This window comes from Branchiostoma belcheri, unplaced genomic scaffold (genome assembly GCF_001625305.1).
Source record: "Branchiostoma belcheri isolate BF01 breed outbred unplaced genomic scaffold, Haploidv18h27 scaffold22, whole genome shotgun sequence".
NCBI classification, from domain to species: domain Eukaryota; kingdom Metazoa; phylum Chordata; class Leptocardii; order Amphioxiformes; family Branchiostomatidae; genus Branchiostoma; species Branchiostoma belcheri.
This window is the reverse complement of record NW_017803713.1, coordinates 1,863,370-1,884,572: the sequence shown is the minus strand read 5'-3', so window position 1 is coordinate 1,884,572 and position 21,203 is coordinate 1,863,370. Positions and strand designations below refer to the sequence as shown.

Here is a 21,203-nt window from a genome sequence, read left to right as displayed (position 1 = left end):
CTATAACCAATAGTTATGGTTGACTCTGGATATGTACACTATGCTTAGCTGTGGGGTATTTTACAGCAGAGGCAACATGTTTGATCTTGAGCAGAAGCTTCACAATAACACACATCTGACATACATCAGTTTTAGTCTGGTCCCTAGTGACTATATCATACCACAGGTTTCAGTAATTTTAGGGCGCCCTCTTTCAATCTGATCAAATTTATTATTCTAAAAGGACTTCAATGATAACCTGCCACAGACAAAACCACAGAATCTACCATTCATCTGGCATAATTAAAAGCAAAGTCATCAATATTTCACCACTGATGATTCAATGAGGCCAGAGTACTGTGGTTTGACTAGACATGTGATTTATATTGACAAAAACATAAGTGTAAACTCACATCGATGTCATCATGTATTATTATCACTCTGTATTCAATACAGTATTAAATGTTTCTGGCAACCACTGATTGTATGATGTAATTGTATGATTATAAATAACCAAGTTCATGGTCATACACCAAATGGCCAATGACACACACTGAATAACAAATCACAAACCAGGGCTCGAAATACTGGGTGCATGTGCACCTTAGTGCACCCAAAATTGGAGCTGTGCACCCAAATATTTTTGTAGGTATTTTTGTACGTATTAAATGTATACAGTAATACAGGATATTCTTGGCATCTAAGTGTCAGAAAAATAATAAAATCTTTGTTGTAGCACTAGTTTAAGAATCTATTTCAGATCCAAGCTCAGAAGAGGAGCAGTAAGAGCTGTAATTAGGTTTTGTTTTATATGGTGCACCCAAAAAATTATTTGTGCACCTAATTTTTTTATTCCCAAAAATGAATTTCGAGCCCATGTTAGCACACTCAAACAAAAAGCTCTTAACTTATAAATCAATGCTTTGAAGTCAGCTTTTCCCCAGACATGTTTATTTGCATAACTTCACTCCAGAATATAGTTCATACATGTACAGCTTACTGCAGCCAGCTCGCTGACATGAAGACAAAACAGCTCCAGACAGGCTGTTTATGAAATGTCAACCGAGTTCAAATGTAATGCCTTATGAAATCTTAAACCACACACAGCATTAACAAAATATACTGTGTCATTAAGATTCTATCATTGTATCAAGGCAAAAATACATGTACTGGCACACCACTAGCATGTTTCCAGGCTATCCCTCAAAGTCAAAGGTCTGAAAGCTTGTGCCTTTGAACAATACAGATGTATAATGTACTTTTCTTTGAGTATGAGCATGAAAAACATTGCAGGGCTCAGTCAACTACTAGTATTAGAGCTAGGCCCCAGTGTGAAGCAAAGAAATTAAACATACGGCTGCTATAAATGATACTACAAAACAACTGAAGTGTGACAGATTGCTTTCATAATGATTGTGGACATTGGGGAAGGGAATAAAAGTTGATTGCTGGGAAAAGCTTAAACACACCGAGGCAATGATAACACACACAAAAGGGGCAATATCCCACACCTGAACACTTTCATCTCTGTTGTGACTCATTTGAGCCAGAGGCAATAAATACCTTACTCAAAGGTTGTGGGAATACTGAGACAACCTGTTAGCCTGTATGTATCATTGCATAGCAACCATGAATACAGGTGTAGCATTTACTTTTAATTGCTTTAATAGTGTTCCATACATAGTTCCTTTTCCTACAGGCAGTGCCTTCTATTATATTAGATTTTGTAGACAATGAGACGCTACATGTCACGGGTGTCAAGGAACCCAAAATTGGTGTTGACAAGCTAAGGAAAGGGTGGTGCAAATGTTAGGTGACATAGTGCCCATGCCTCTGCAGTGTTGGTTACTATCTACTTTCTAACCCTGTTTATTACATTAACAACATTTGCTATCTGGCCAAAGTTCACACAGTAATTTACATCTAACAATTTCTTATCATTCCACCAACTTTTGCTCTAATTGGAAGAACATATTCCATACCCACACTGCCTACCTTGATATCTTTTGATATTGAACAACTTAAGCCTTGTATGAAGATCAATTAACTCAATTATGACACAAACAAAAAGGTCATAAGGCTTCTTTGCCACTCAGACTAATTACAAACATGTACTGTGATCTATGACCCTGTTCATACCAGACTTATATTTAGCGGTTTCAACCGGTTTTTCAAAAACCGGTTTTTATTTAACCTGGTGTGAACGCAAATTAACCGGTTTTTTAGGGGTTTAAATCCGATTTTCAAAAACCACCTCGGGAGGTGGTTTTTGAGGGGTTTTGATGGGTTTTTCCACCGAAAAGCCTGGTCTGAACGCTAAGGGTTTATTGAACCGGTTTTTGCGTCATGATTCTGGGGTCACGGGGTCAGCATCCTGGCCGTGTGCGACCTGCAAGCTTTTTTGATCGCGCTGTTTAGACCATTTCCACTGTTTTTCCACGATTTCTCTTCATTTTTGCGATGGAATCAGCCAACGCAACCTGGTCGGTGGACGAGACGCTCCCGATACGTATTTTTGGAGAGCAGGAGTTGATCGCTGAATTCGAAAAACATAGGGGGGAGGGCGAGGACTCTACCGAAACAAAAATGTTGGAGGAGGCTGATTTCTTGAAGATAAAGGATCAGTGCCGCACTAAGGTAAAAAAAACAAACTGAAGACAGCATACAAGCAAGAAGGCCAAGGACAACAATCAGAAGAGCGGGAGGAACGGTTATTCAAACTGCAGTCATGGCCGATTAATTGGATATTCACCGGACAGGATTTTTACAAAGCCGGTTATCAAAAGTCTGGTATGAACGCTAAGGGTTTTAGCCGGGTTTTTGAAAAACCGGTTGAAACCGCTAAATATAAGTCTGGTATGAACAGGGTCTATATCTAAATTCTAGGCAGGCTGTGGTGGCCCGAGTTCACCACAGGAAGGACATACAGTAAGGAAAACAAAATCTTATCTTCTATGTTTTCTTTCTCCACCTAAAAGCATACAAGATAAGGTTGTGTCCTCCAAATAAAGCACACGAACTAAATGAGGTGCATATATTTGTTACACGAATACACATGCATTAAAAAAGCAGACAGGGCATGTATAACGGTTAATGAGGTAAAGATTTCAAAAAGTGCCCATGTAAGTACAGGCTGCCCTAGATTCACTTGTTGAGTTGTGCTCATTTGTATAAATGAGAATGCAATGAACACAGGGAGGCATTGAAGTTTATTGTGATGGGTATACTTCCCTTTCAGTATATTCATTTCAACAAAAGCAGGTGAACATAATAATACCTGCTGTTAGTCTATCAAAGCAAACTTGTGTGTACTGAACACAATTTTGTTTTTGTCTCAAGCCTTCTCAAGTTCTTACCATGTATCCAGCTTAGGGCCTGTTAAACCCAGGTGACCAACAAATGTGTATAAAGCATTATGTTGATTTTTTGGCAGTTTAAAGTTTCCTGTTTTGGGTGTGTCAATTCCAAATTCAATTTTTCCTCAATATTCTTGTATACTCACTCTGGGTGTTTCTGGGAAAAGCAGCGGCATCCCAAGATCTACCTTTCAAGACCCTTTTTTGAAGAACACTCAAATCAAAGGTGCACTCTTCCGCAATCGTGTTTGCAAGTGTAACTTTACCAAATCAATGTAAGGTAAACTAAAGTGTACTTTGGATTAGGTCAAGTCCACCCTTGCCCTATATTGTCATAAAAGTATATTGAAGATGAAATCAATTCTGTATGGTTGATGGATATAGAAGTGATGAACTTTTGATTACCTCCACGAGAACTGTTGTGATACACCTGGATACACTGCTTTTGTTTTCACAGTTTTGATCTTACCAGCAAGTTACTAGGTATATTGTCATTATTGTGCCATGGCTGCATGTACCATATGACTATCTGACACCTGTTCATGGCATTTGTGAATCTGCAAAAATGAATCGCATATGAAACTGCACAATCATGTACATGTAATGTTAACATGTATGATTGGTTTACATGCCCATGTAAGCTTGATCAATCAATAGGCTTGATGTAGTCTTGAGGTGATGTCAGACACGCTTGAGAGGATCCTCAATCCTATTACTATCATTTAATCAAGTGTAACCAAAGAACCCAGATCATGGAATTTAGGCACTAGTCTTGATATTCACGGAACACTGCAACAATTTCATTACCAGTACTGCTGGTATGCAGACAGTTTGTCACGGTACCTGGCCAAATACTCAGCCGTATTTCTTTGGTCCGGACCCGCATATATAATGATCTCCCAGGTCTGGTCGGAACATCACATACGTGGTGGTGTTACACATACATAAACAACGATGTCTGCTGCTATTGTTGGCTTTAACAATAAACATCCTGAAGGTCTTTTGGACGGCTGGAGATTGGGTATCCAGGAAGCTATCTGTTCAAAGCTGTCGCTTTGACCCAAAAATGTAGCCGACTGTTTAAAATGACCTCATGACTCTCATTGTTGTTGCTGTTCATACATGTGGTTCTAATTTCCTACGGAATATTGTGAATTGATTCTAGTGTGGACTATCTCTGGTTAGTTTTGAAAGGTAAGTCGTTACACGGGTCTGACCTGGTGTAGATGACAAATGATTTCTCGGTGTGCAAACTTTAAGTTATCTGCGATGACCCATGAAAAACGGACTCAACTCGCTCAGCTGAGTGAGTCATCAACAATGAACTGTGCACGATTCAAAACCCTGACACTCGCCTGCTTCCGGTTTTAAAGTTTTCACGATCATATCCCAGGGAGGTTTGGTTGTTGGATGTCAAATATAGACGTAGTACATCATTTTACAGATCATTCAGGACATGTAAACATAAGATTAGACTTTTTCTGCTTAGTCTACTTCAAAACTCACCTCAACTCTCCAGTGTACCGTCAAACAAAACAAGCGCAACCTCAGTCAACACTGGCGATTTTCCTCATTAAATCCAGCCCATCGCTGTCCAAGTCCATGTTGAAGATTGTCTGTACAATAAGCAACGAATGACCACAACGACGAGGACAAAAAGTGGAGTTTCTCAGAACTAAAACGTGTCTTCACTGCGCCCGAACAATGGCCGCCCCACAGTGTTCAATTCAACCGCCAGCCAGACGGTGTTTGCTGTGTCCACTCACTCCCCGCACCCTTCTGCAACACAAACCCGACTCCCCCGCAACTTCTCGACTGGAAAAACCTCCTCTGGTCACCACACAAAGGTAATCCGGGAGAACGAAAGAAGGTGAGGTACTAGAGAGCTCTCGAGAAGTGGACAAATGAACACAGAAGTCACCCGATCCTCGGTTTTGTCGTCTGACAAACCTGCCCAAAGCTGTGTCACGTGACCAACGGAACCCCCCTCAGGCAAGAGGCAGATTCTCTGCAGCGAGCTGCTGCAGCGCCATCTAAACCTCAACAGTGGTACTACAACATTAGCGCTCTCCGTCAGACTCATTTCACAGCAGAATACCGTAGTAATTACATAATACATGTACATACTGACAGAAACAGAGGGGCGACAAGCCAGAGAAGTCAGCTGAGGCCAGATATAGGGACTGGTTGGCTGTTTTTGGCTCCATTTGTAAATTACCCAAAATTGGCTGGTTTCTACATTTCATTTTTGCGGTACAGGTCTCAGGTAGAGGGCACCCTGTGACCATGAGGTGGAATCACAGCAACAAGTTTACGTAGGGTGTCAGATGCCACAGAGCTACAAGGGCACGGAGCTACTATGGCCCAGTTTTAATGTTAACAATACATCTCGTAACAAGATTAACAAAGATGCTGTGCAGTCACTCATTCAAAACTTGTTCATTCTTTTGCTGTGATGACATCTATATCCAACAGGTGGCGCTGTTGATATAAAAACACAATCTGCACATACAGTAGTATGCAATAACATGTATTTCTCTTCTTCAGCCTACTTTTTGTATCTTCCAATTAAATAACAATCATTTATGCAGATTCAGAAACATTGTCATTCTGGGCCCAATAAATTTTGATCCATTCCAAATGTCACAATCTAGGCTTCAGTTCATACTGAACTTCAGTTCAGTTCAGTTCATGCTAGTTCATACCATTATTTTGTCAGTACAGCAGGTAGATGGAAATAGACAACACCACAACCATAACATGGGTGATTCATGTGAAGTACTTTATATACAGTCCTTCCTGATGTACAGAAAATAGACTCTTGCGTTCAAGGTGCAAATTAAATTATAGTACAGAATGAAGTCATCAGTGGCCCCACACTCCAGAAAGGGTGCTATATACAAGTGGTTCTCAGGGATGCTAAAAAATTTCCCTTCAAAGCCCTTCAGAAAGTAACAGTCAATCATGCTAACACTTCATAACCTCTCATATTTACCAAAAAGAATCATATCACTTACTCTTGAGTTCAAGTTACTTTTATTAGAAAACATGAGTTGAAAAGTTTATCAACCACTTTCTCCTGAAAGTATACTTGCTACAAAATGTACTTGAGCTCTACAAACAAAACAAAAACAAATCACTATTAATAAACTTTATTAATAAAAAGAGTAAGGATAAACCAAGAACCTCATAGGATAAAGAAAAGTAAGAATGCAGTGTTAGAATGATAGCTCAAAACAACTGTAACGTTATCTACATGACAGTTATACTACTTTTTAGTTCAAATAATAAATGAATAAGCTATTATCTAAATACAAAATAAATGTTATCAAAGAAAATCTGCAATTTTTTAAATGGAAAAGACAATGTCAGAAGCCAGAAATGATCAAATGAATCATTCATAAAGTTAATCTCAAAACAGTGCCCACACCCAAAGGCAATTCTATGACATCTATAGTTATAAAGTGGGTTGTCTAAATTAGTGACATCACAAAAGATATTTATCTTAGTACACCATTGTATGAACTTATGACATAATGGGACTTTGACTGGGAAACATATTCATGATAGGACCTTTTCATAACAACACATCTCCAGCTTTTCATATAAATACATGTATGGTACATGGTAACTGTGATATATAACCTCTGTGTCAAAATGTTGGTGACATTGTCAGTAGACATTTGGAAGTGGGGTCAACCATTAGGAATAGGAATCATACCATTTTTAACAATCACAACAATGTCAGGGTTCAGTTTATAATAATCTCTCATGAACAAGACCCAACACGACAAGAAATAGGAAGGAAGCAGATTTGGGTAACTTCGTCTTCTCAAAATATCATGAACATAGATTTCAGTAAAAAGTAGCAAGTCTGCATGTTTGTTCTTAAGTTTGTCTAATATTCTGTCAAACCCAAGTAAAGATGATTTCACCTTTAGATGACAGGGCCTCCTCACATGTACAGGTACAATTTACTTATTTGCCAAGCCTGTGCTGCTAGAGTCAGAGAAAAAAAAACACCACTGACCCAAGTCAACACTCCAGATACTAAAAATGCTGTTGAACAGAGCTTGATCCCAGTGTGCCTGAAGACTAATTAAGTCAATCACAGTCTATAAAAGAAATTCCAAAGATGACCTGTCCAATGGGAGTCAGCTGAGGTAAGATCATTGATATGCTTGTAGGCATCACAGGCCTGACAGTCTTTGCTAAGTTGTACAAATATATACACAGCTCTGTCAAGCTTGATCCAAAGTCACATCTTCCCCCTAAACACATCCTCTTCCACCAGTGTTCACGACGATGCTGAGTTGACAACTGTGTGTTGCCATGGCAACTGTTGTCATGGCATTGGGTGTGGGAGGGGTGCTGCCACTGTCTGGCCGTTCTGAGGTGGGTGGATGATGCCTTTCCTCTCATCCTCACAGAGCTTACAAATCCAGCTGCCTGTAGATGTCAGAATCAGCACATGATACATGTATCTTGACCCAGACTGAATAATAGAATGCACCAAAGCAACAAGTGTTGCTAGTGATGTTAAGTTTCCTGTATGATACTAAATGTAGGAAGGCACAGAAAGCCCTAACAGAATGTGAGATGTCATAATTAACAATATACAGGGGGTACGTCTGACATTGTACAGAGATTTGTATGTGAGGGTCTTACCTTCAGGAGGTGCACTGAGTGGAGGAGACAGACAGTACATGTGGTAGCCACGGTCACAATCATCACAGAACAACAGCTGATCCTGTCACAGGAAAACAGCAAGTCAACACCTTCACAACCTACAGACTACATAGTACATAGTGCAAGAGATAATCTGAATTCTACATCAAAAACATACCCTTGACATGTTATGCATGATATTATTTGATCTGTGTTGAATGCAAAATTACTTTCAGAATTATTGAAAAAGTAGAGACATATCATTTTCTAAATTAAAAAAAACACATTTGCCATGAGGATAATATTGATAGGACATGAAAACCCACATCGTTCTCGGAGGTTCCACACAGATGACAGGACTTGCACTCGATACACTGCCAGCGGTACTTTTTCACTGACTCGGTCATGTGAGGTGTAAACTGAAGGCACGTTGGGTGACCTGTTCAACAAAACACACACATTTTTTTACAAACTGTATTCAATTCTTTAACTTCAATTTTTTTAAATCTTCATTGGTATCATTATTATATACTATCATAATATATTTGCAATAAGCAGCCTCAACCCAATATCCTCTATCAAGGAAGGAATATCCAATAATATAGTCTTCAAACAATTAGGAGCCCCTGGAATATTTAGAACCGAATCTCTAGCATGCTACATCACATGACAGTTAAGTATACCCTCATTAAACTGAGTCATGGAATGAAGTGAGAGTTTAAAATATAACTGGAAATGCGACAAACTTTGTATTTCCTCAAGTTCATGTTCACAAAATTTGCTTATGTAGTTTATTTAACTAGGAGAAAACTGACCTGAGCGACCGCAGTCAGAACAAGATATGAGCTCCTCTGGCATTCCGCTCTTTTTGTTCTCCTTCTCATCTCCCAGACAGAAGTCACAGTAGTTACTGGGTCCTGAACCCTTGGCTGGAACAAACAACAACAACAACAACACCATATTACTGTTGTTCAAACATAGTAGCAACTCAGGTCACTACCTTGTCCTAATGTGCTCTATTCAGAAACCATTGCCACCATCATCACAGCAATAAACTGGGAGTACATGTATGGCTCTGGATTCTGGGTTAACCTTTCAAAACTTGACTTGGAGCCATGCATTCCTGTACACCGAGTGTGGACATCATAAAACCATATGCATTCATCACCCATCATGTGCAACTACAATTACCAATGTTAAAGATAAGCTAGATTTTCTTTTCTTTCCTTTAATGGATTAGTTCTCAGGGGTGCCTTGCCTCCTTCTAGGTTATATTTGACATTTCATTTCCCAATGGCATCACAAAACCAATAGAAGAAAATACATCTATAAAATGACATTCTTTATTGAGACATTGGGAATCTGAAAGACAAATTTCTATGTCAAGCATCAAAGGGGAACAAGACAAGGCATCATGCATATACAAAATGTCTCCAAGATACCTCTCTTTTCTCCATAGGGTATATCCTCAGATCCACTTTCTTTTGGGTTTCGGCATGGAAAAGTAGAACGGGTGAGTGTACCATCACATCACAACAAAGGAACACAGCAATACAGCAAAACAATGGAATGTCAACAGTTGGAGGACAGCAGAGGGAGACAGCCCAGAAACTCCAGGTAAAGGACAGAGACATAAAGTTAGGCCAAACCCAATCAATGCAGGGCTAGAAATACTACATTCCTGTTTTCTGCAAACATGATTCTAATACTCAGCTTGCATTTTTTTAGCTTGCCAATTTTTATTTGTTCATATTTTCAATTTTTCCTGCAAATTACAAGTTGCTGGTGTAGATTTTGAGCCTAACAATTCTTTAAACAGTCTACCAGTTTTCACTGCTATCTTACCATGAGCAATACTTTTAGTTTGCTACAATCATGACTTCAATATTATGGTGAAAATTATTATCAAAGACAATTTAATAAAGATTGCACACCATCATGACTTCGTGCCTGGCATTACAACTGGAATGATCAACAGTGCATCTGAGAGTTGGACTTACCGTCCCCGTCTCCATTAGCCTGTCTGGGTGGGGGGGAGTCCTCTTCCTTCCCACTGTCAGGGATCTCCCCGTTGTGGAAGTGTGTGTAGTGGTAGTTCAGCCCTGGACGGTTCTTATACCTCTTCCCACACCCTGACAACAAAACACACAAACTACAACCATGAAGCATGTCATATCAGTCATTAATGAATAAGTGAATACTAATACATGTACATGTAACGCCTGTATCAAAAGTCAGTCAACATTGTGGGCTCCTATAGCACCTGCTTTTAGTGAACATTTATTTGCTTTATGACCTCCTCATAAAAGGCGATAAATGAATTCTACTGACTTATCCAGCATATGAAATGTAATTACACTATAATGCTGGTTAGACAGATTTTGTAACACTTCAGGAAGTTTCATAATAATCTAATCATCATAAATTGTACAATATGAAGTGCATGTACATGTACAATAGTGAACTTTTATTATGACATTTGTGGCAATATATTGCATAAGTACAAGTGTCTCCACCTCAAAATTACAGTAATAACAGTCCTCCATCTTGTCAATTTTCCCCAATATACACAGCCATCAAATCCCCTTCATCACTCCAAACATCTCTTCCCAACATAAATCACGGCAGGATCCCCTGTGGCTGTGGCTGGCAGATCTCCAGTTCCCATCTACATGTATCGATTACCCAGAGTGCACAGAGCAGTTTAGAATCAGTCACCAGAAATGGGTCCACATCCATCACTGATGGCTCAATCCTATCTGGGACAAAAAACCTGATGGCTACATCTTATCTAGGAGAAAAAGGTGACTGGAACTGACCCCTGATAGTTCTCAGATGTAATGCATTAGTAAGTGGGACCTAGATGATCCCTGTCTGTATGGATTGGACTGTCAGTGACCTTATTACAATCATTGGTACAGTGATGAGGTCTGACTCACATTCACAGGCATACGGCTTGTCTCTGTCATCAGGCGGGGGTGGAGGCTCCTCTTTTTCTTTCTTCTTCTTTCTACCACCCTGCAAAAATAAGAGAAAGGATCTTGAGAGAAAATTTGTCAACTCTTTTCTTTCAGACTTGTGTTGTATACCCACCAAGAACTGTGTACATGAATGAATCAGATGGAATTCTATCTTTATATGGTTTAAGACTTAATAAGAGCTGAATCATCTCATCACTTCTTCTTCCAAACAAGGCTCACTTGGAAAAAGTGCATTAATAATTTTCTAAATATCCTATTCATCAACCCAACCTAAATGCTGGAGAAAACAAACCCTCCATACAAATTGGCCTAGGCAAAGGTACCAGTAATAATCTCCTTGCCAAGATGACCTGGCAGAGGCAATAATCCTCTTATCCCACAGCTTGGCAGGCAAAAGTACCGGAAGTAGAAAAACTGCAGTCATGAACAAACCGTGACAGATGTACAGGCAAGCTTGATTGCCTTTCTCAAACCATTAAATTTTGATAAGGGCCGTTACCGTTAATCGTATGGCTTCAACTGGGAATTTGTATCTATTTGACTGTAGGCATGACGTATGGTGGCCTGCTGTTCTGTACAGCTTCATTCTGTATCTACACCATTACTTGGTACATTAATAACACAGCAACTGAGCCATCCTTTGTGAAGCAAGAAGCACAGAAATATTACCACTCTTCTATACCGCCTACTTCCATCATTCCTTCATTGTAACATGTTGACATAGATTATTGGCTGTGGAGTACCATTTGGAAAGGCAACGTGGAAGAGATAAGGCTGCCTTGTGGCCATTAGACACGCATGGCTCCAAACCTTCACAGAAAGCTCCAACTCAGCAACCTGCATCAGCAGCCAATGACTGTGCCAGACAAGGTAGATTGGATAATACAGCACTGCAATTTATTTGCCCACATAAGGCCATGTTGATTTGATTATATGGATGACATCCTCTGGGAACCCCAAAAGCTGATGCGAGCTTGCAAATAAAAAAAATTTGTAAAAAAAAAAAGTTGCTTTCATTATGTGGTTAATAAGGTGGAACAAATGACAGAGTACGATTTGATTTTTGGCATTCCATGACATTGGTATTGTTTTCCAATATCTTTTTTTGCAACTTACGGTATATATTTGCTCATTTTGCAACTGTTTTGTACAATTTGTCGTATGGTTCAAAACTTTTTTTTGGAAAACAGCCGAAAATTCATGCGCACGCAGATGTCATCCATATAATCAAATCAAAATGGCCTAAATTCAAGACAGTCAGCACACAGTTCAGCAAATTTTTCTGGCATCCACAAGTAGATTCTGTATAATTTCCTTTTAACAAGAATTTGTTCCTCTTCAAACAGCATTCTGCCGAACAGGGAAAATACATGGCATTTATATCAATATCTTACAAACGTTCCACACCTTTGTCCTCCCTACTTTTCTACTCCCTGAGAACGGCCACAGCCATGCACTCAGCCTGGGCTGGGATGTGAGAAACTCTAGGCTCCCACAGAGCCCCTACAAATAAAGTCAAACCATCATATCTTCCTTTAATGGCACCATTGATGTGGACTTGACCATGCTACAAGTCCCATGCACATTAGTGGCTGTTCATCATCATCATCATCCTTCACCTCAAGTCAGTGTTTGGCACAGGGGCAGGCCATTTTTTAAAATACCTGTCAGACTTCCTGTAAATACACAGATTTAGCAACTCAGTTTGCGAAAAAAAAAATGGAAATGTCCAGTCACATATTAGAATGTGACCATATTAAAGGCACTAGGTTATTTCAAATCATTTCAACAGGGATACTACTGGGTACTTTTTAAAAACTATACAAAGTATAAAAATGATGCACATAGAAATCCTCTCTGGTTTGACTCTACTTAAATCATACATGATTACAACTTTCAAGCCAGTGAATCTCCTCACAGTGCCCAAATATGCCCACTCTCTCATTCTCAGCACCGTACAAAGCAACTAAAAGAACTTTTCTTCCCATTGAACTAACATCATAGTCAAGCTGAATAGGAAATCTCAGAGGTAATCTCTTCTGTGAGCGTGAGACGTATGCATCAACAATGGTTCATCCTCTCCTGCTTTCAGACTGCGCACATGCTGACAAGGCACTCCGCTGAACACAAACCACTCTTCAAATGGGGCTTTCCCCATCGGAGAGGTTTATGGAAATGGCAACAGGATCAAATGCTGCTGCTGACACTGCAAACGTTCCAGACAGTAACAACCGGTACTGGCAATGTCAGCAGTGCATCTATCAACCTTCTTGGACGTGGCAATATGAATGCAAAACCTATACAGGTCACGACCTGCTGTATGTCATGGGTAACACTGGCAAAGGAAGCTCATCAAAATGTCATTTTGATTACAAATCCTGCCCAAATCAGCCTGTTATCATCTGTAGCAGGCAGGTCGAACAGTAATCCAGCTTTTAGCCCGCGTTCTCCTGCCATAGTCACCTTCCATACAGCTCCAAATTGGAAAACATGCACAGAATATGAAATTAGCAGGCAGCCTTCCCCCGGCACTTCCGATAAGCCGATGACATACACGCACACCTAGTATAAAACATTCCAGGCTGTAAAGATATTGCAGGGGCAGATATATTGTCCTGTTTTATAACCTTTTAGGTTTTTCTATAAACATGGTAGTTACAGGCCCATAAAGGTGAGGACATCACTCAATAACGGCAAGAGGCACGATGAGGCTGAGCTCGGACATAAAACAGTTCATCCGCGGGAATCACAGTAATCAATGAGACACTGTGATGAATAATTCACCGGCAGACTGACTCGTCCTCCATCCAGGCCAGCAGTACCCGCCAGGCCGTACATTTTTAAAGCACCATTGCTGGACAGGCACCCAATTAATGTGATGTCTCCTGCTGTTGTGGGGAGACACTTGTCTTGTTCTTCAACAGCTATCACTCCTGACCAATTATCAAAGACCCATTGATGCACAGGGACTCAATTAATCTGATGTCTGAAGCTGTTGTAGGCTGATATTTGTCTTGTGCTTCAGCAGCTATCAATCCTGACCCATTTCTAAACACTCTGATCATCAGTCAGACTTAGCACAGGAGGACTAGATGTTTATTTCCCTCCATGTCTCCGGTATTATACATACTGCTTCCATTCAGTATCACATGACAACAGCTCCAGTTGTAAGTGATGGCGGGATCAATCTAAGCTGACATGCATGTGATCATATCCTCATTTAGAAAATAAGCAGATACTACAACAAATCATGTAGGTTTGCTCAGTAGAGTCTTATTACTGCACCTTCAGGTTAATCATATCATAAAGCCATTTAGTTTGGTGGATATGTTGTAATCTAGTTGTGAGCCGCAGTGGGGAAATAAGATCGAGAAAGGTAATTTTACTGATATGGTTATATAGCTGCTGTTGAAGAATGAGGCTTCGGAGCCTTCAGAATCGCTATTGACAACATGTAAATACAACAGGACATATAACATCTACCCTTCTAGCCAAGGGACACTTACTTCAATTCTTCCTTCATCTGATTCATTACCTAACTGCCAACAGTACCGCACCAAATGGTCCACCTTAATTCAGCAGGACTAGGCATGGCAAAGCATTAAGCACAGGTACAATCAGAAGGAATACTTCAGCTTCATGAGTGTTGACAGATTGGCCTAGATGGAAAGTGGATGTTATTACTCTTAGATGGCCCAGATGGATGGGGAGTCGCAGGGGCAGTCATCTATAACAAACGGTGGCCATGCTATTACAGCAATATTTGTTACAGAGGCTTAGTGAGAAAGCCCTGCACGTATGGCTTTACGATATGACACCAGATGGATGGCAGGTTGGGCAGGCTTTATTGTACCGGGCCCTGCTGAGATCAGGGCTGCTGTGATTGTCATCAAGATAAATGGGGCTCCTCCACTGGATCGACCTTGTTACAAGGAACGCTGGTGTAGTCCTAATGGGAGGCTGTGATACAGCTGTACGTGAAGCACGCCAACTTGATTTACTACAGCCAACATTTGAGCAACTTAAGCACCAGTAAATACCGAGCTTTAGAAAACGCAGTGATCTGAAAGTCAGAATACGTAAGGAAATCGACTCTTATAGTCAAAATGACAAGCAAGAATTACGGGCACACATTTCTCTTATGTCGTTATGCCAAACAATCAGGTTATCATCCAAATGGGATGGAAAGGGACCTGGGAGGCTCACCCTGTTATCAGAATACTGAATCACACACTTAAAAGCAATCCTTAGGGTAAGTAGAGCCGTGCATATAAATCATTTATGAGAAAGCATCAGCCATCAGGAACAAAGGGCATCATCCAATTCACTATGGAATATTGAGCACACTGGTGTTTGTTTTGGAACATTGCATGGAACAGTCTCTGTCAGTCACATGAAGTATGGACCATGTCAAATTAGTATCATCTTCTCAATAGCCAAGCAATCATCATCCTATGGCACAGGGTACTTTACACAGTGACATAGAGGGCTGTCTATTGATTGCCATGCTTCACACGTTCCTGCTGTTTGCAGCTGAATACGGAGTTGCAAGATAAACGCTTGTTGTACATCAATCAAGTTTTATTACATTAGAATTTATAGCTGTTAAGGCCTTGTAGATCCTTCTAAAATACAATACCTACTATATAATATTACGGACTTCCAACACTAATGAGATTTTGAACATTACCATGGGAAAGATGTGAAAACACATGAGCATACTAGTATCCAAATACACTGATCACACTTGTATCCCTCTATCCCTACTGAGATGTCGTGGTGAAATGGCTGTGCAAAGAGGACCATAAACCACAGTTTACTGAAATATTACCAGAGATTGTGACATTATTTCAGCATCGTTTGGTATAAGCCTGACTGCCTGAGCAGGTCTGACTTTAAAAACAATATTTCCTCTGGTGATAAAGATTTATCATCAACAACAGTAGGCGTAGAATATAAAGTTGACTGGTTACAAAAGAAATCTGAACCTATCTTAGACTGGTTATATAATAAATAGACTATTATATAATTCAAATATAAAAGCTCTATAAAAAAATCACAGTTGTCAAAACAAATTTCAAAAACCAAACTTGTTGTGCCACCTTACCCTTTTCTTTTCCTCCTGGTGTAGGTTTCATCATCGCTACTGGAGCTGTCCTCCAGTTCTCCAGCATCTGGAATGTCGTCGATTTCATCTACCGCATCCTTGGAATCTTCCGAGTCCTTCAATACAGAATCTATCAGGTTGTTCGCAGCTTCACTGTCGAGTCCCAGGGCGTTTTCCAAGGTCGCATCCTTGGCTGCTTCTGGATGGCAGGGAAAACATTCCATTTATGAAATGTGACAGGTTAACACCCAGGAGTCAAGGATCAACTTACAGCTATGAGGAACAAATCATCCTGAGGCAAAACACTCTCCGCTAAAATCAATAACTAAGAATTCAAGGCCAGCATAAATCTTGATCCATTCAATAGCTGGTAAAACATAATTTTTTGATATTGAAATACTGTGGCATTGATGATTGATATGTTTGAATCACAAGCTATTTAGGAAGTCACCACGGTAATTTCATCTGATAGAGCATGGTTAATATTGAAGCATAACATATGATTCATTTCATAGCATGTCACAATCCAAGCCAAACTGAGTCTAGTAGAAAGAAGGCAACTGATTTATTGTTTGAGGAAATATCATGTTAAAGGAACAGTCAAATACAATGTGAGATTCTGACTCATCCAGGAGATGACTCATGCACACAAGATTACCCACAAAACATACTCTCAAACATCAATCAATGACTTGTAAAATGCCTTTAGTAATAAGTAGTAGTTTACACAGAAATTGCTTTTAGCAGAATCAGGCTAACTTCAAGGGATATACTCTACAGAGTACTAACCATAACATCAGTTACGTTAGTAGAACATTTCTACCATTAGTATACAATAAAGGGGTTGAAATGGGGACAGTGATGATAAGAAGCCACAAGGGATCTTTTTGTTAGTACAATGTATTTCAACTTAGAAAAAAATAGAATGCCAATAGCAGAATTCCTTGTGGCCTCTTATATCATGAGGATAGCTTCTACCCACCACCAGCACCTTACCTCCCTCCTGTATCTCTACATCCTGTACCTCACCCTGAGTCAGTGGGGGGTTCACTTGGGCAAAGTACGCTCTACGTTTTTTGCGCCATCTCTTGGCGGGAAATGTGTAGATCTGCCCGGGAGCGATGCCCGGCCTGCGCTGGCTCTGACTCATCCACAGCGAGCAGTTGGTCTGGGCGACTCCTGTCAGGGTGTCCAGGAAGGGGAGCCGCATCTTCCGCTCCATAACCACTCGAGCATTGAAGTGGGAAGCATTTTCCAGTGCCTCCTTGTAGAACTGGTTTCCCACCACAGCACTAGTATGAAAACAAACAGGATTTCCCATTTACTATGCTCTCCATCCGTCATATGAGCAACACAGTGAGGTATCACATGTAAGTAAACTAATTGTTACATCAATTTTAATAGACTAAAAGCGGTGACTGAGATGGACATGAGCAATACAATTTTATAATATAAAGCATAAAAAACATAGCAGATATTAGGCTGAGGATGGAATAACTTCAGGCATATTTGCACAGTTTTAGTTTACATTTATCTGCATTGTACTTACCTGCAATTTTACAACATCCCTCTACAAAGAACAATACTGATCACCTGTTCAGCAGGCTGTTGTAGAAATCTCCTCATATCAAGCCTCCCTCCACACCCCGTGCTTCTACTCTAAGGTATGGCTACTGTTACAAAAACAAATGATTGCCCATACAAACTGCATTTGCACACCTCCTGGCAGTTGGACAAACCACAGCAAGCAGCTCACTCAAAAATAAAACACAGAATAACCTACATGTATACTAAGCATTAGTGATGTGTATGAAATGAAAGCACTAGTGAGGAGAAAGTTAGAAATCCTATTCTAACCGTGGTTCACCAACATGCATCGTAGCATCAGAGGGTGCTTCAGTGGCTTTACTGATGCGTCCTCTTTCCCTGTGGGCATACAGAGGACATGGAACATGTGCACAGATGGTCCATATATCTTAAAGGACTGGTATGATTAAGTACTAGTACAGTATTATACAGTAATGGCTAATGGGTGATTTTGAAACTAAAATCAGCACATGTTCAACAGTTGGATGTTATCTACACTGCATTATCGCAAGTTGTGACCTGTTGTACATAAGATTAACATTGACAAAAATACTGGTACCTCTTGCAGAAAATTGCAAGTGATCTTTTATATGATGATTATTTTGATGACAAACAGGCACTGCCTTGGCAATAACATATTCCCATACCGGGCCCTCACCGAGGCAGAGAAATCCCTGCAGAGAACCTTGTTCTTAAGTTAAAGTGCACTCAGCTATTCTTACTTTGATGTGACAGGCAGCATGCCAGAAAACAAACTCTCTCCTTGCCTACTTTTATTAACCTTTGTCAAGCCACATGGGACTCCGAACTACTCCTGGTACAATTTAGCATGATTATAGTATAGGAAATTCTCCTATACCAGTAATAAGCACTGTATAAAATTTCTCAGAATCCCTTTGTTTTCCGTACACAAGAAATGCAAGACCTTTCTTATCAAAGGCATGGCTTATCAGAACTGCAGCCTTAGACTAGAGGTAACTGGTTATTCTTTCTCAAAACCGAAAACTATTTTTCTTACTGCACTAATATGCCTTAGCTTGATAATATTAGGAAGGTACACAAGCTGAATGTGACAGGGTCAACATTCTGGTGACTACATGATTTCTTATCATAATAACTGCATTAAAATCAATCACTCCTCACAAAGGTTACTGCTGCATATCAAATTGCCCCTGTCAGTTTCTCCACTCCTTCCATTCACTCATCAATTACCGCTAGTACATGTACTTATATCTGGTGCCTGAGGAGTCGTAGCATAGCACATGGAAGAAAGCCAGCTCGTGCACCCATACAATTTAAAGGGTCAATCCCTAACACTAACAGCTATTGAGTCAGGAAAGAATCATGAAGTGTTTACTCTTGTCATAAAACATGTCATTGTGCATCAGAGACTGTCTGAGATTTGATGGGAATGGAAGGAACAATGTTACAGATAATTTTTTGTTGAGCTTCAGATCATGAAAATCTTTATCATTTTCATATAAATTTGATTTTTATAGATTTCTTCATGCAAAATATATATGTATGGTTCTGTGTGATTAGTGTTATATGTGCATTGAAATTATACTACAATAAGTCACTTAGTGAATACTACAAAGGATGATCTTTGAAAAGTAATGCTTACCTACACTACCTAAGTACCTTTACAAATAATATATTATAATAACTAGTCACTATCATATTTTTTCTGATTCAATTTTAGATCAACACATACCATTACTTATAACTACATGTCTACATCTTTAATCCTTACAATAACTCTTGAGCCATGTCATCCTGGTTATCAATCTGTGTACATATATGTATTATAATTTTGTACTCAGTCTGTGGATAACCTGGAACCTAAACAGACCAGCCTCCTAAAGTAACGAAAATAGTGCCATGCCATGCATAAATTCATTTCATCCATCTTAGCTTGTTCTGACTTATGAGCCATTTTCTCCTGTTTCTAGAGCATCAGACGCTGCCATAATAACAATGCCGCCGTCACGTGCCTTGTTGCGCGAATGTACAGTCAAAACATCGGTTAGTCGTCAGGCCAACCCACTACATGCAGCATGCATAGCACAGCAACAAACAGCCACTATGCACTATGCAGACAAAGGAAACCGCTCCCTCTGCGGCAGACGGCTTTCCGATTAGGCTCCATTTTCTCTACTTCCATACGACGACTGCCTCTAAAACTTTGTCCATTTGTTCTTTGAAAGGTTTCCAGCTGAATGAGATTTTGGATAGGGTCTAAGCACGCTAGAATTCCCTGGGATATCAACTCACCTAGGTTGTTTCACAGCGATCCCTCGCCCTCCCGTCGAGCTACTCGACGCCATTTTAAATTTTACCCAAGAATCCCCCAGCAGACAGCATGACATCTGACCTTTTGGCGGGAAATTTGGACACCGCTTTTGGGCCCTTTTGGAGCGATGCAAAAAAATTCTTTTGATGCAATTTTATTCCGCAAGATAAATTTGTCTGAATGTTACGCCCATTTCTCCTTCGAATATTTGTGTATAAGTGGATGTATGTGGGATGGGTTTAGGTCGTGAAAACTGAGCTTGGAAGAGCCTTGCGTCCGCTATTAAACAGTGGTAACGTTACTTATAGACTCTTTGTATCCAGGTATCAATCTCGCAAAACAAGTCCGTTCGTCAAGTAAACGTAAAATACTTGAAAACAAAGCAAAAGAAAAAGTACGACAAACACACACCAGGATATTATTATTAGAGTTTACATGAAAAGTATTGATTATTTGTAGTTATCTATTCTACCGCACGATGGCGCTAGTGTTTGTCGTGCCGACGGATCTCGAGCTTTGAGTTTGACAGCTAAATAAGTGTGTCGTGACAAATAAATAAATGTAACGTTATGTATCCGCAAGATTCACTGTTTCTCATTCTCATAAGCACAAAACATATACGACGTTGCTGTTGAATATCAGCACTGAAGTAAACCACGTGCACTTTTATCGTCCGTGTGACAACAGAAGGATCCAGAAGCAGTATAACATGTAAGTTACTAACGTTATGTCCATGCTCCCTTTCACCTGAATGTAACGGTTAACCTTACGTAACTTTGTGCTGTAATTTTTATTATATGATTAGTGGTGATGTGAATATAAGCATATTGTTTGAATGCGTCACCACTATGTATTGTCAATTTTTATTTTTCTATTTTTTGCACGTTGAAATAAAAAAACAACTTATGTAACGTTAACGTTAACGTTATGCGTTAAATGTAACGTTAAAGATCGAAGAATGCAACCACCAAGGCTTACAGAAATACACTATTATTATACAGGGACGGTGTTGGTAGGTTGGTACTTGATATTGATTTAAGCCTTAGGGGCTGTCCTCGGACAAAACATCAATTTGTAAAACATTGACCGAGATTCAGAATGAAATCGTCTCAATGGCATCACTTGCGTCATGATACGTGACCCTTATAAGTGCCTCAGACCTTCTTGTTTGTCGCAATGCCGTTCTCCATCTCGTTTGTGGTACAGCTGTGCTCTCCTATATGGAAGCTCCA

General features: G+C 39.9%; 2 protein-coding genes across 3 annotated transcripts in view; both read right to left on the bottom strand.

Annotated features, from left to right (window-relative positions):
- LOC109470321 (rho guanine nucleotide exchange factor 33-like) overlaps window positions 1-5,316 on the bottom strand; it is a 25,486-nt gene extending 20,170 nt beyond the window's left edge. For both annotated transcript variants that reach the window (XM_019769232.1, XM_019769233.1), the window contains exon 1: window positions 4,842-5,316. The gene's annotated coding sequence lies outside the window, so the exon portion shown is untranslated. The remainder of the gene's footprint in view (window positions 1-4,841) is intronic.
- A 787-nt stretch (window positions 5,317-6,103) lies between these two features.
- LOC109470323 (zinc finger protein ubi-d4-like) lies at window positions 6,104-20,039 on the bottom strand. The gene is given in 11 exon segments (XM_019769237.1): window positions 6,104-7,784; window positions 8,004-8,085; window positions 8,330-8,442; window positions 8,819-8,932; window positions 9,446-9,484; window positions 10,004-10,135; window positions 10,943-10,993; window positions 16,087-16,290; window positions 17,088-17,383; window positions 17,949-18,017; window positions 19,953-20,039. Coding segments are annotated over 11 exon segments (1,257 nt in total). The 5' UTR covers window positions 20,006-20,039; the 3' UTR covers window positions 6,104-7,680.
- Between the last annotated feature and the right edge of the window lie 1,164 nt (window positions 20,040-21,203).